The 16,243-nt window shown below is 30.3% G+C and overlaps 1 protein-coding gene across 2 annotated transcripts in view; it reads left to right on the top strand.

Annotated features, from left to right (window-relative positions):
* The window catches only part of LOC107173503 (uncharacterized), a 55,770-nt gene that overhangs the window by 21,295 nt on the left and 18,232 nt on the right, over positions 1-16,243 (top strand). For both annotated transcript variants that reach the window (XM_089220471.1, XM_015524065.2), the window contains 4 exons: positions 7,862-8,046; positions 10,178-10,348; positions 10,800-10,972; positions 15,144-15,463. In XM_089220471.1, coding sequence (XP_089076597.1) covers positions 7,911-8,046; positions 10,178-10,348; positions 10,800-10,972; positions 15,144-15,463 — 800 coding nt within the window. In that variant the 5' untranslated portion in view covers positions 7,862-7,910. The remainder of the gene's footprint in view (positions 1-7,861; positions 8,047-10,177; positions 10,349-10,799; positions 10,973-15,143; positions 15,464-16,243) is intronic.

Here is a 16,243-nt window from a genome sequence, read left to right as displayed (position 1 = left end):
TTATATTTTCCTGCATTATATCCAATCATGACTTACAATGTTTTCCACAATTTTCTATACACTTTTAGATTACCTATAATAAAACAATGTAACTTTTTAAGAGGACGTTGTACCTTCATGTGTTGTCTCCGTTTTACAATTGCGTAACATACCAAATTTTATGCTCAGTAGATCACGTTTAGCTCCGTGAGTTTAAAATTTAGAGTGAATTGCTTTCTTATAAAAATTAAAGGTAACATTATTATCGAGAGTTTCTCATAGGCTTTTTATAATATTTTAATTTTAAAGTGAGTTATGAGTATTTTTAAGATAAACAAACAATTTACAATTTTAAAATACTCATAACTCGCTTTAAAATTAAAATGTAATGAAAAGCCTATGAAAAGCCCTTGATAATAATGTCGCCTTTAATTTTTATAAAAGGTCAATTCACTCTAAATTTTAAACTCGCGGAGCTAAACGTGATCTGGTGAGCGTAAAATTTTCAATGTTATATGCACTTGTAAGACGGAGACAACACGTGCGGGTATAACGTCCTCTTAATACCTACATCATATTTAGCAATTATACGTTTATTCGTTTATTGTGTTAAATAATACTATTGATTGGAATTTACAAAAAAAAAACACTATAAATTTATAAAATAACAATTTTAAATCCATTTCTGCTGACTTCTGTATATTAAACTAGGACAGAACATAGTTATATTAGCTCTTAGGGTAGGTCATAAATTGAACTAAATTTAGTATACTTATATCGGTTATTAAATCAAAAATCATAGATTGCCGTTTAAAAATTAAAAGTTGGTTGTAATTTCAACAACAAGTATAAAATTACTTTAACAAAATTTACATTGCCCGTGTATCTGATCTGTTTAAAGTGTATACTTTTTGAAATGATTTATATCTATTCAGTATTAATTGTTAAAATAATCACTCTTTATTAAATCGTAATTAAATTATATAGCACCCACGTTCAACAATATTTTTATGTTTAGAGTAAACGATAGTTAATATAATACAAATAATACAATATTAGAACAGAATCTTAGATGAAAAACGCCTTGACAATCTATAAATGATTTCTGAGCCAGGCAAAAATTAAAAAGTCGTTTACTTATAACTTACGATTATGATAAAACAACGTTATTATTTATTATAATTTTTAACGAGTTGTAATAGTATGGCTTTCAAAAAAAAAAAAAAAAAAACCGCGTCTGCATAAAATTTAAGCATCGGTAAAAATTAATATCATAGGTTCCTACCGGAGTTCTGTCTGGTCGAAATATCTCTGAATTGATTTCGTTTCCTTTACGTTCTTAGAATAATAGAATGAGCAGAACAACAATGTACTGTGGTAGGTATATCATTCTATATATTATATTATTATTATTATTATTATACAGATACGATTTAAACGTTTATAATTCACCGTTAGAAAAGTAGGTAACAGCAGCGACGACGCTGAATGTAATAATAATGATATCACGAGAAAATGTAATAGATATATTATTTATAATAACATTATATGGTGCGTGCATTTTCCTTATTTTTTGATCTCCTCGAAATACTACTTCGCGCAATCTTTACCTAGTGCTGTACAGCGACATGCGTATACGCCGTATAAATACTCGTGTAAATATATTATACAGAATGTCCGGATAGTTTGAAAATCTCATCTTTTATATGTTTTTTTTTTTTATACATGCTTGCGTAGACGCGTATACACAAGTATGTTATGTATATTGTGATTTGTGAGGCATGCGAAAACGCTGAAAAACATTATTATGATACTCGCAAGTCTGATCACGAAGGTGCAGGCGAGACGGATAGTATTCATAGGTATCAGGTAATGTGTATATCCGTTTAATATTTATTAAAATAATTATTGTAGTTCCGTTCGCATCATCTATTGCAGGTCTACTATCACAGCAGCGTAACTGTCACGACGGTTCGTCTAGCGCTGACGGGCGACGGTACAGCGCGCGCGATTTAGTGAAAGACGATTAGCAAAAATCGCTGCGGGGTGACCGTTGATTTGTTTTTGTTGATTTTATTATATAAAACTGAGTGGAATGACGCGCGTTCGACCCGATTTCGAAATCGGCTGGCCGAAATAATGATTTCCATCGCCGGTAGGTACATCTTCCGCCGCACGACGTTTCACGACCATGACGGAGATATGTATAATATAGGCTACATTACCTATAAATGTGTATATTATAATATAATTTTATATATGCGTAGAGAAGTTGCTGTTGGATAGTGTTCGCCGAATGGTGACATTTCGTAATGATTGTAAGCTTAGCTTATACCGCCGCTGGAAATCTTTTATCCCACGAAGCATATGCATAGGTATAAAATAAACCTATATAATTACAGTTTAGCTTGAAAAAGATGTTATAGAAACTCGTTTAAGACATGACGTCGTCGTTGTTATGATCACGCCATTTGACTTTAAATGTCGAAGGCCACTATACTGCTGCCGTCGCCATTGCTCCATAATATTGATACAAATAAGTAAAATTATAATTCCACCCCAAGCTAATCTGCCGCCGCACTATTGCGGCTGATGTAGGTATATACGTATACTATAAAATGTAAATTGAGGGACGAGGTGGCCGAGTGGTCTACCACGTCGGCTGTGGCTCAGCCGGACCGGGTTCGATCCTCGACCATCGGGCGGCATTTTTCTCCGGGCAAGTCACGGTGTCCGGAGAACAAGTGCCGCCATCCCCCACTCCGGGGCATGGCAGAAACCTACGGGTGCCCCAATAGAAATTCTACCAAAACTCTCACCCACGTGTAAAACCAACCTACAGTTCCATAAGAACCTACAGTACTACCCCCTTCCCAATGGCCTTAGATTGCCGCGGGATAATTAAAAAAAAAATATATATATAAATTTACGTAGGTACCTACCATCCCTCGACAACATGAACAGTTTTTAGTTCTCTTTTCCAAGTTGTGTAAATTATTATATCCGTAGTAAACAGGCCACTAGGACGAATATAGGTAGTTTAATAAGTACCTATAATATTATAAAACACAAACACGAGAATCGCACACCAGCGGCAACGGTAACCACGAAAATGCTCTCGCGCATTTTCCTACATAATATTATTATGTTTTTCGTATATTAATTAGTTTTAGCCATGCAAGAAAATCAAATTATATTTTTGTCTGTTAGAGCTAAAATTCTAAAACGTATTTATTTTTTTTTTATCTCAGTATATAAAAGAGAGAAATATTGTACGAAATTAAAAGTAATTGGAATCATATAAAATGTTTGAAGTGAAATTTTTTTTTTTTTAGGGTTAAGGCTTCGATAATTGAGGTCATTAGCCTGGGGGAACTGTAGGGGAAGGTACTGTAGGTTTTAAACACGTGGGTATTTTGGCAGAATTTTGAATGGGCACCCGTAGGTTTCTGCCATGCCCGGTTGGGGGGCGGCGGCCTCTCTCTCCAGACACCGCGAAATGCCCAAAGAGCGATGCCGCCCGTGACCGAGGATCGAACCGGCGACTGCGTGCATGGCAACAGACGCCTTAGTCCGCTCGGCCACTCCACCCCCCAAGTTAAATTTTAAGTTCATGATTTTGTATAACAATTTAAATAAATAAAACCTAATTGCATATATTATTATAGATATACAATATACATATTAATAGAATATAAAGCGCAAATAAATAAAAAAAGTCATTTAGGCACCTATAATTTTTAGTTTTTATTATTATTTTAATGGCTTAATCCCTTTTTCACATAGATATGTGTAATTTGTTAATAATTTAATTAACTACAGCAAGTTTAGGTATGTTTAATTAGACTATTTGTATGTATTTGTCTCGCACAATACGTAAAAAACGAATAGGTAGGTACCATGCTCACATTATTTATTTTCAAGTATACAAAATAAAATTAGTTACTATTTCGTTTGCAAAAATAATAAAAGTCATATAAAGATAAGTATATTATATTGAATATTTATTTTATTACTTTTATATTCTTATATTTTTAATGGCAGTCATAACACAAATATTTTTTTGCGGAAGGTGTGAAAAAACAATTTTAGGAACCGCTGTAAGTTATGTAATCATTTGTTAAAGTAATATTTAATTATTACCCTTAATTTTCTTTAAGTAAAATCAATAGATTTTTAAAAAATGTCGAGGTTTTAAAAACTAACTTTTTACTTTATTCACATTGGTATTGCATGTTGTATGTATTTTTTTTATATGATATAGATATAACGTCGATTGATATTATCCTTAGGGAGGTAAAATTTTTTTTCAATGACTCGTGTGAATGATACTTGATTAATATCACGTCCCCTCGGTAAAACCGTGTATAATTATATATACATTTATAAAAATTCTATATCATACGACTTCCAAGCTACCGTTAAACCTTAAGCGTAATCTTTTTTATACGTCACTGAACTTAGCGACGACCATCATGTTAAAATAACAAACACGTGTTGTTGCTTGTTGAATACAATCGTGGAGTGAGATACCACTCGGAAATAAAAATACAAAACAATATAGTTCTCGACAATTCAACAAAATCGTATAATATATATTATATACGTTATTATATTAAACAATAAAAACTTCATAGGGGAGGATGGCTTGAATAAATTGTCAACACTCAAGGATCGTATAGTTATTCGGAAGAGATAGAGCACGTAAATAATAATAATAATAATAATAATAATAATAACTAAAGAATCAATGGTTTTATATTTTTTTTGAACACAAATCATATACAAATTATTATTTTTCATATTAAAGATAGTTTCCTTTTCATACAATTTTTTAACAAAATTATTTTCAATTAGAGATGCTCGATTCAAATTCATGTACTAACAAATTATAATTATATAAAAAAAAATACCTAGTATTTACCATTTTTTATTTGGTAAATTGTTAAAATTATATTATTTTTATTAATAGCTATTATATATATATATATATAGACATATAGTGAAGGCTATGGAATCCCGATTATTATTTTGATAATAATAGTTACAAAAAATTGAAAATTTTCAACAACAAAATTATTTGTAGGTACATTTTCAGTTTGATAAATTTTGTCGAAATTAGAACCTCAAATAATTATAAAAAAAATATATTGAATATGTGTTTTTAATGTTTTAAACTGATATTTTACGACTTTTAAGGAACCTTGCATTAGATTTTCAAGCTTTTTGACCCAAAGAATAACATTTTATTAAAATTTATTGAATAAAAAAGCAAACAATTTCAAATTTCAAATGGTTATAATTAACTCAAAATGAGTAAAAATGTTTTGAAAATTTAAAATAAATAAACTTAAGGTTAATAGTAGCTTTTGGATAAACACAAAATAAAAAAACCATTGTATGAGAATATCTTGATTTACGGGTCAATTAAAAAATTAATTTGAGTATCCGGTAAACTTTTTTTTTGTTAAATGTAGGAAAAACTTAAGTAGAATCTTGTAAAACGATATAAAATTTTTGATATATATAGAAAATATTTTAAGAGTTTCTAACTCGAAATAATTTGGCAATTTTTGTGATCTTGTCGACATTTTTACTTCAGATGCTCATAAAAATTATTGTGGATTTACACTCCATTTTTTTTTAATTTTCACCAACAAAAAATTGATGGAAATTTTGTATTTATTTTCAAGTCTTTTTACAGAACTAAATTTTCTTATAGGACCTATAAATATCTCAAAAAGAATTAAAATATTTCCACAATTTTATGATGCATAGACATTGCTAAAATTATCTCAGTTTTTCCTTAATTTTTGTTTTGTTTCTCGATGCTCTTGAAAACTATTGAAAATGTTTTACTTTTGATCCTCCAAAGTACTTACTAGATTCATTTTCCTACCAGTAATACGCTGGTTGAAGAAAATCGATGCATTTTACTATCTCTGTCTCAAAATGATTATAACTGACACAAGAAAAAACACACATAATTTTAAAACCAATACTTTCATCATCACTCCCCTCAGAATTTAAAATAAGAGTCAAAATGTTAAACAAAATCACCTGCTTAACAATTTCAGTAAATTAAATTGGTTCTCATTTGAAAAAGTTGTTTTTTTCACCATGTATGACATTCTAAAAAACCCTAAGTCATGAAAAATAATATGTTCCTTAAGTATACATATACTGAATAAATTTAAAAATTCAAAATTTGAACTAATTAATTGGGTATTTAAGGGCGAAATAGGGGTGGGAGTGCTTAGTGAATAACCTGTATAAGAGGCCATTGACGTGTACATATATACATTACCTATCCATATATACAGGTTTGTGTACTGCATGCCGCCCGTAGCTGTGTATGATGAATAATATTATTGTTCACAATCGGTGAACGGGTTAAACCACGCGCTGCACAATACCGTGTGATAATCGTTTGTAGTGGTGTATCCCCTTCCCCTTCACTACATATACAAGCTCATTCATCACTAAGACCTTTCTATCACGCGGTTATTCGGTTCCCATAGATCATTGTGGACGCCGAAGACGTCGAGCCGGTCCGTTCGATCATAATAATTTTTGTGTGACGCGTTCAACGTTGTGCAGGTACCTATACGTATAATTCCACAGTTACTGTGTACAATATAATAATGTATTAATTAATCTATGCTGTTGCGTTCATGTTACACGGCTAGTGTGTCCAATCCAGGATTATACAATAATAATAATATTAAAGCGTGGTCCACATCGCATGACCAGCTTCCACAAATGTATCCACCCTATAAGTGTATTAAATATTTTTATTTTTTTAAATATATGCCTATAATTTCGTTTTTTAAAAATATTTTATGCTGGTCAAGGTTAAATTAAGTCAGTAAGGTTATTTACACAAAAAGTGATAATACCGGAGTTGGCATGATGACCACGTCACTATAATAGTAGGTATGTATTTATATATGATGATACGAATGGCATGTCTCATGCGTATATGGACGTATTACAGTTAAGTCGAAATTTTCTAATTTAATCCAAAAAATTATACGTAGGTACCTAATAGGATTCAATAAAGCGCATTATTGAACAGGATTCAGCCATTTATATAATTCTAGAAGTAGGACTGAACTATATAAACAATAAACATGTTTATTATTTTATTGCTATACAGACTACAGCTACATTACACGATTGTAGATATATTAAAATATAGGTTTAATCAACGGACAGTGAGTATTATATCGTTCACATATAGCTGTATGACTGTATGAGTATAATATTACCTACACCTTATGACTGTGGGTAAAATTTCGATGTCCGGAAACTGGAGAGATATGCGACGGGTACAAACAAAAAAAAGGGGTTGTGTATACGAGATATATTATATACTCGGTAATATATAATATAAATATAGAAGAATAACACAACACCATATGACGCGTTTTTACCAACGGACAAATGCATTTTATGTATTAAATACAATGAAAAACAAAAGTGTTATTTTTTAAGCAATGTTATACAAACACAAATAGAAAAATAAAAATGAATTGGGATACCATATATGTATCATACATCCATATCATAATGTTATGTATATACAACGTGAACCTCGTCGTTTACTGTCCATCTAATAATCGTCCGTTCCTATATATTATGTATACATTCGTATAATAATAATAATAATAATACATAATATTCAACCTCCCGCGTATACGAGAGCGACGTTAATGTGTATATGCTATGTCTACCGCCATCGCATTATACATTATATTATTACATTACGTTATTATGACATGGCACGCAGGAGGGTGCGTTCTCTTTTTCGATCCGGAATTAACACGTTCGTTTTTGGTTATATTATTATTATTACATCGTCGTGTGTGCATTGTTCCAGGTCACAAGTCCGGCGGCGATGCGTCCGGCATTCCGTCCGAGCCAGTGACATGGCCACGTTGTCGTCAGCTTGCAGCAGTTACGTACGCCAGCAACCCGGACAACCTTTAAAAACGCTAAACGTCACGAACGCCATTCTCCGGACGGACAAAGGACAGGCGTCGTCGTATCGGCCACAATGCACGGGTGAGAATTAAAATATATTATTATATTATTATACTTACATTATGTTAGTATACGTATTATACGTAACTGTATGTGCATAATAATTATAATACCCATATAATTATGTACATTATATTATTTTAATTGTTATTGTATCTCTGTCGATTACGAACTCACGTTTTTTTTAAAATCTACGTTCCTCGTCCCTCATCTCTCCATCATCCATCCATTTCTTCTCTTAACCATCATCGTTAACCGAACGGATTGCACTATTGATCATTTGGGTAGGTATATTCACTAATACACACGTCGAGTAAAAGTATATAAATTATACTAAACTATACATGCAAGAAATGCGTAATAATCCACAAGTCTAATGGGTGTATGGTGTACCATTGTGTAGATCCAAATTTGTGTCGAAATTATCATTATAATTAATAACAGAGGGAACAAAAATGAAATTATCTATTTCCCTAACGAATTATAATTCGTATTATATACATTTTGGGACCTAATAAATAATAATTTGAAGTTCTGTATATAATGTGTGCTTCTGGTTATCGGTATTACCTTATAGTAATAATATATGTATAGGTACGGTGTATAATAATAATTACTTAACAGCATTTAACCGAAGGGTGAGAAAAAGTTATAGATAGGTCACAGGTATCAGATAACAAAAACCCATTTGTTCAATAATAATAAATAACTATTAATGAAATGGCATGTATATAGTATAGTCGTTATATTTTGATTATTGCCTGTTCCCAAGTAAATATTTGTATATTATACTCTTAAGTACCTATACACTTATACTGTTTGTGAAAATATAAAACTCTTAAATGCCAACGACTCATTTTCTGGCTTAAGAAATATGGGTGAAATAATGTTATTATTATGATTAGATAGTAAAATAATTGTTCGATAACCTTCAAACACACGCTTACATAATGATCTACTGTTATCCATACACTTACTTTAAAACTCTTATTGATAAAAAAAATTCCAAGTCCAATAATTTAACGGGTTGTAGGTAATATTTTTCGAGGCGTAATTGTTTTTCCTGTGGTCATTTTTGATTTTTTTTAAGTTAATTTTTTCGTATGGCTATTACTTGTCTCTATTTTTAAAAACTTGTTGCGATGCGTAAAAATTATAGTTCTATTTTATGGAACGGATCAGAACGCGATATGTATGTAAAATGTGACATATTATGTATAATATAAAACAGATCTCGCAGAATGTAGATATATAAACGACTTATTCACACATTTTGTCAAGAAAATCTGATAACAGTATCCTATTTTGATAGCGATGACGGATATATTATAGTTCCAATATAATACATTTATCTGTTCTACTGTTAATGAACGACGAAGCATTTCTCAGCGAAATTCAATCTTGGCGTTTCCACTATATAGATACGATAAACCACAAAATGTGGTTTATTCAATTTCTAACGGTTCAATAAACGATATCACTTTCACTGATGGCCGATGCTTCAGGAAATTTGAAAAAAATCATTTAAATACATATACATATAAATACGCATATATTATAGCTTCCGTATCAGCTGCCCCGTTTGTTATTTAGAGAGGAAGTGCTCAAAATTAAGCACTCACATTAGGTTTTGCTTTCCAGTCGGGTGGTCCAAAATACGTTGAGTTCACGGTCTATCTAACTTGCACTCGTGTAACAATAATGCGATGTCCGCCTTGTACGTGTCGTTGACATAGGAAATCGATATATGGCTCGTGCGCTGCAACACCGAATATGGAAACACTAGGATAATTATATATTATACAATTACCTATGGTCATATTATGTACAATATGAAAAAATTTATACAAAACATAAAACAGGAAGGAAGTCAAAACACTGCAGTGTAGTTCATGTAAACATTATGCATATAATGTGTGAAGTATGGCCACTCAATGAGCAGTGATCCGAAAAACTGTATATCTGTAGCACATAATATTATATAACACTTCTATAATAGGTACTAAATATGTTACCCTATGTATAGTGTGTCGCACTATCTGTATCAAATAACGGTACATATACCTAATATATTATTAGCGGAAATAGATTTATACTATAAGTAGTTTTTATATTCCTGACAGAGATTTTAGTTTTGAATTTTTGGTTTCAGCAAAACGAAAGAGCGCCGTGGAACTATTGCAAGAAACGAAATCGCTTTACGTCAAATCGGAAACAGTGCTTGACAGGAAACAAGAGCTCAGGCGGAGTCTCCGAAGCAGCGGTTCTTCCGACAAGGGCTCATCATCGCATGACATAGCTTCCGGTTGTTATAACTATAAAGGTACGTCGTTACAATGTTTTCCAATTATTGAGTGGTATAAAAATCGATCAAATTTATACTTGTAACATTTCCAATTACATAAAATAAATAATATTTACCAATAATGTATATTATAATAGGTAAAAATATATACGTTACGCCTCTCATATGAAAACTTTCATATATATAAATGTATTATGTAAAAATTAAAAATTAAATGGTTTCTATTTATGTAGTTTTTATTTAAAAATGATTTTCTTGAGAAAATGTATTAAGTTGAAAGTATAAGTTGAGTTCAAAACTTAAATCATGTTTATGAAAGTTACATAAAATATTACTTGTTTGCTTGACATATATTTCAATTTGTCGTGAAATTTTATAACTTGATTTAATTTATAAAATTAAATTTACGGTCGAATCAAAAGGAATAAATCCATTAGTGACTTATTACTTATTAGAAACGTCTGCGTAGGGAATTGCTGTAATTGGTCGAGTGGAAGTTTTACTTGTCTACCGCCACCTAAAAGTCCTCGACTGGTGGCTGGATGTCAGAGAAAGTCCACAGCGGATTCACAACAACTGCAAAACGATCTCAGACGTCTATTGAATACTGATTCTAAAGAAAACTTATTCGAAGCAACTTCGGTGAGCATACAGAAATATAATATTTGATATATTTATTTAATTTATTAAATGTATGAAATCATTAACAGCTTATCATCGTACAATATTATAGTTATCTTTCTACCATTTTTTACTGGTTTGCTAAATGTGAACGGAATCCAAACAATTACAATATAATATATATGTATAGCAATAATAATTCATCTATTTATTATTTGATTTGAATTTTTAATCAACAATTTTATTTCTGTTAAATTTCGTACGGTAAAACTGTATTAATTTTTAATTTTTGGTTGTAAGTATATAACATTATATATCTAGAATTTATTTTTAAAAAAAGCGGGTAAGTCGTGGATGTCGCCCTGCTGTACAGTAGGTTACTGTAATGGATGGGATTAAATTTGAATGCAATGATAGGTATCATTATATACGAAAAACGATTCTGAACGAAGATGATTTGTCAGTCTAGAATATATTATATTTAAATATCGTCATATATTCTATTTTGACGCAAATATTTGATTTTTCAATTAAGATGCATTTTGCATAAGGCATGGTTTATCAATTAGTGTAGTTATCATCTAGTTATCATAATTCATAATACCTTATATTATCATAGCTTTACATATACCTGGTTTGAGGATAAATCGTTATCATTACGCGTTTTCATAAAAATTTAAAACTCAAACGCTCAAAACATTTTTCCTATAATGACGCTTCAAATTTTCTCTATAGCTATTTGAAGCAAAACTTATGAAAAACTTAGGGTTGAATTTTATAACCTTAGATAAAAATACAAACAATATTATGAATTTTGGTCTACAAAATAATTCGCAAATATTCATGGTTTTAACGAATTTTGTCAATATTTGAAATTCAAATGCTTATAAAAATTTAATTTGCATTTCCGGTGGACCTTTTTTTGTCATAAAAATTGAAAAACTTGTAAGGAATCTTATATTAAATTTTTAAATCTTAGTTTAAAAAATAAAATTTTTTATTGATTTCTAGCTTAAAATAATTTGTGAATTTTTGTGATTTTTACGTATTTTGTCAAAATTCAAACTTTGAATGCTTATAAAAAAAATTGTAACTATGAATTTCTTTTATTTTTAAACTGCTATTGTAATAATATGTTAAGAGCCTTGTATTAAATTTTCAAGTATTTTGATAGGGCCAAAAAAATTTTATCGACCCTTCAAAAAAAAATTTTCAGACAAATTGAAAATTTCAGTCGTCTATAAATATCTCATAAAAAATCAAAATATTTTGAAAATTAAATCATGTAAAGAAAATGCCAATCTAAATAACTGATAAAATTTTCAAGTATCTACGACTTATACTTTTTGAATAATAACAAATATTTAAAATCGTTTCAGGATAAATCGTTATCGGAACGCTATTTCGAAAAAATTTAAAATTCAAACGCACTTAAAATTGTTCCTATAAAGAAGCTTCAAGTTTTCTCTATAGCTATTTGAAGGAAGACTTATGGAAAACTTAGTGTTGTATTTTTAATCCTTAGTTATAAACGCAAAAAATTTTATGATTTTTCAACTTCAAAATTACTTGCAAATATTCGCGTTTTCGACAGATTTCGTAAAAATTTGAACTATAAACGCTTATAAAAAAAAATTGTGACAAATGATTTTTAATTTTTGTTAGCTACAATTAGAACAACTCATAAGGAACCTTGTATTAAATTTTCATGTTTTTTTGGTTGTCCAACATTTTTTTACCGACACTTCAAAAAAAATTCTCAAAAAAATCGAAAATTTCAGTGGTCTATAAATAACTCAAAAAAAGTCGAAAATTTTTGAAAATTAAACTGTATATATATATCACTAACATTAACATTTGGTGAAAATTTCAAGTATTTACAGCGATTAGTTTTTGAATTACAACCATATAAAAATATCGGTTTGGTCGAAAACTGGTTTTGCGTAAAAATTTCCGTTTTTCTGTCATTATTTTTTTGGTTTTCTCGATTTTTTTGAAAACTGTTGGAAAATGTTTACTTTGACCTCTATGATGCACCAAGGATCTTCACTTTTACATCGGAAACCACCCCCAAAGTTTGAAATCAAAGCATTATTTCGACTAGTTATGCTGTACACAGACACACACCAAAAAAAAACACACATCATTGTAAAATCAATAGTCAATACATTCATCACTTCGTTTAGAATCTAATACTGATATTCCTTGGTATATATATATTTTTTTTAAAGCCGAGTAATTTTACTGTTTACAATGCCGGACGACCTATTCCATTTTATCTGAACGTCTGAATATTTATAAGCAGAAAAAAAATATTGCATGAAAAGTCAAAACAATTGATTCTCGCGATAAAAAAAATTATATCAAACAATGGAGCACAAAATAATGACATCTGCGCGTTGCCGCACCTCGACCGATTTATTTCGTTTTCACACCGCATAACAAGTGCTAGGTTGTAGGTAGCATAATATAATATATATATATATATATATATATATATATATGGGATAATGAGTGTAGGTTGCGGTCAAAGTCCGATTGACGGTCAATCCCAGGCTTAACCACGGTTAAACTTACGATCAACACTGTAGCAGATTTGTTAAAGTACCTGTATTATATTAGATAATATAGGTATACAAATATTGTTTTTTACAAAATATCGACTGATACTTTATGGTCACCATTTATATGTATAATAAACTGGTATATTATATCTGTTCAGGGGGAACTATAACTACTAAAATATGCTCAATGATTTCTATTGAATTAACATAGCAGCACTGGTGTAGAGCGAGGATGGGGGGAGGGTAAAAATCCAAAAACACTCGAACTCAAACATATAATTTTAAAATTCCTTGTGTGGGCAAATACTGCAAGATTATTAGGAGGACAAACATTGTCTGATTCAATTCAGTATCCACCTATACTTACACTATAAATGATAACTCTGATACCTTGCCGTAGGATTAATTCAAGAGAAATCAATGGAAATTGGATAACATTTTTAAGATTCTGAGAAGAACGTTTAATGTATTGATTTTGCAATGATATGTGTATTTTTGTGTCTCATTTCATTTGATGTCAGTGAAAATGCTTCGATTTTCCAAAATATTATCTTAGTATAGCAACTAGTTATCTAAAAAATTTTGTTTTTTAGTGTAAACATAAAAATATAACATCAAATATTCAAATATTATGTTCAGTGAAAACGAATGTTTATTTTAGCAATTTCTATGCACAACAACATTTTCATAATATTGCGATTCTTTTTTAGCTAATTATAGGTATAAAAAAATTACAAGTTTATTAGTTGTTTTAAAATAATTGTCGATTAGAAATTTCCTGTTTTGTTAGTAAACTTGAAAATGAATATTAAAAAAAGTTGAGCGTAGATCTTCAATATTTTTTTATAAACGTCTGAAGATATTTGACAAAATTTATCAAAATCATAAAAATTAGCAAATTATTTCGAGTTAGAAATTCATAAATGTCGTTCTGTTTATAACTTATCTTTGAAAATATCAAACAAGATTATCCTTATATTTTCCAACGTTTAATAAAAAAAAAGGTTACCGGAAAATTAATCATATTAAACATAGTATAGACAATATCCATCGATATTCACCTGTAAATCAACAAATTATCATAAAACGTTTTTCTTATTTTGTTGATATTCAAAAACTAATAATAGTAAGAACTTGAATTTTCATCAATCGTTAATTTTATCATTTTCCATAAATGACACAATTTCCAAAATATTTTAATTCGTTTTGAATAATATTTTCTTTTATTTTTTATTCTATAAATATCAATAAAAATTCGTAATTAAGATTCGTTGGATACAATAAGGTTCCTTATAAGTTTTTTTAATAGCAATTAATAAAAATTAAAGTTTCATAATCATGATTTTTGTATAAGTATTTAAAATTCAAATTTTAAAAAATTGTTCAAAACCTCAAAATTTTTTTAATTAATATGTAGTAAAAAAATTCCTAAACTCTTAAAACCCTTTATTTTCGCTACATGATTAAATCGTTACCTATACCTATTATTTGTTATTATTGCTTTATAATATACGCACGTATATCATATCAATATTGAAAAGAATTATTGATATTAAACATGTTTTAATGGCAAACTTAAAAGTCAATAATAATCGAAGACAATACATCATGCATTTTAATGTGAACAGGTGTTCCTCGACGATGTCATCGTTCCTCCACCCGTACAGTACCGTCGATCAGTGTCGCACGGCCAACAGCAGCAACAGCATCATCAATGTTGTTGCGGACCGTCAGCCGCTTGCCATAAATCACTTCCGGATCTCACGGATGTCGCGACAGTAGCTACGGAATTGATTACGGATGTGGCAACGCCGGCGGTGGCAGCTGGTCCAATCCGCCGTTGCCGTCGTTCCGCATCTTCGGGATCTGTGGCTGCTGGAGACGATGATGACGATGATGGCGAGGATGACATATTTGAAACCTACTCCAGTATACCATCTCCGCAAGGGTAAATCCGACTCAACAATAATTCTGTATAACAGGGGTGGCCAACCTTTTTTTATATTGTGCCAAAAAAGGTTTACAGTGTAGATTGTAGAACATACATTAATGGCATATGCCCCTCCCGAATTGTATGCTCCTGAACGTTCCTGTCTAAATTTTCATCAAAGCTTAACCATATACATCCAACCTATATCGGTCTGCGTGAATCGATAATAGTTATAAATTAATATATTTGTCGAGGTTCAAGTCAATAAATATCGAGGATATTCGAAGGTTAGGTTTGGTTAATAACTTGATAGGTATATCCGATTATGTTCCTATGCACTAGAGGCAAACTTAATCTTTAAGGGAGCGGCTCACAAGAGGTTATATTTATTACTATTTACAATTAAAAATTAAACAATAAATATTATTCTACAATCTATTCAATTTTTTTTATTATTGTTTTATTGTATAAACCATAACATATAAAGGGTGTATCACGAAGTTCTGACATATGATACATATGTTCATATCGTATATATACCAGAACTTCGTGATGCACTCTGTTTATAATGTGTTCAACCGTTCAACGAGAGAACACGTCGATTCTGCGCATCCTAACCCTGCAATCGAAACCGGTTCTCTTATGGTGAGATATTGCGTAGGGGAACCAGTAGGGGTGACTCGTGTTCTCTCGGTGAATAGAGTATAGGTATAGTTTACTTTTATAAATTGTATTTAAATAATACCTTTAATTATACCAACAACTTAAAATAAATAACTCATGTTTACGTATTTTTTA

This window comes from Diuraphis noxia, unplaced genomic scaffold, assembly GCF_037042655.1.
Source record: "Diuraphis noxia isolate RWA-SAM2 unplaced genomic scaffold, SU_Dnox_SAM2 contig0002, whole genome shotgun sequence".
In the NCBI taxonomy this organism is placed as follows: Eukaryota; Metazoa; Arthropoda; class Insecta; order Hemiptera; family Aphididae; genus Diuraphis; species Diuraphis noxia.
Note: the sequence above shows the minus strand (reverse complement) of the source record. Positions and strands in the feature narration are given on the sequence as shown.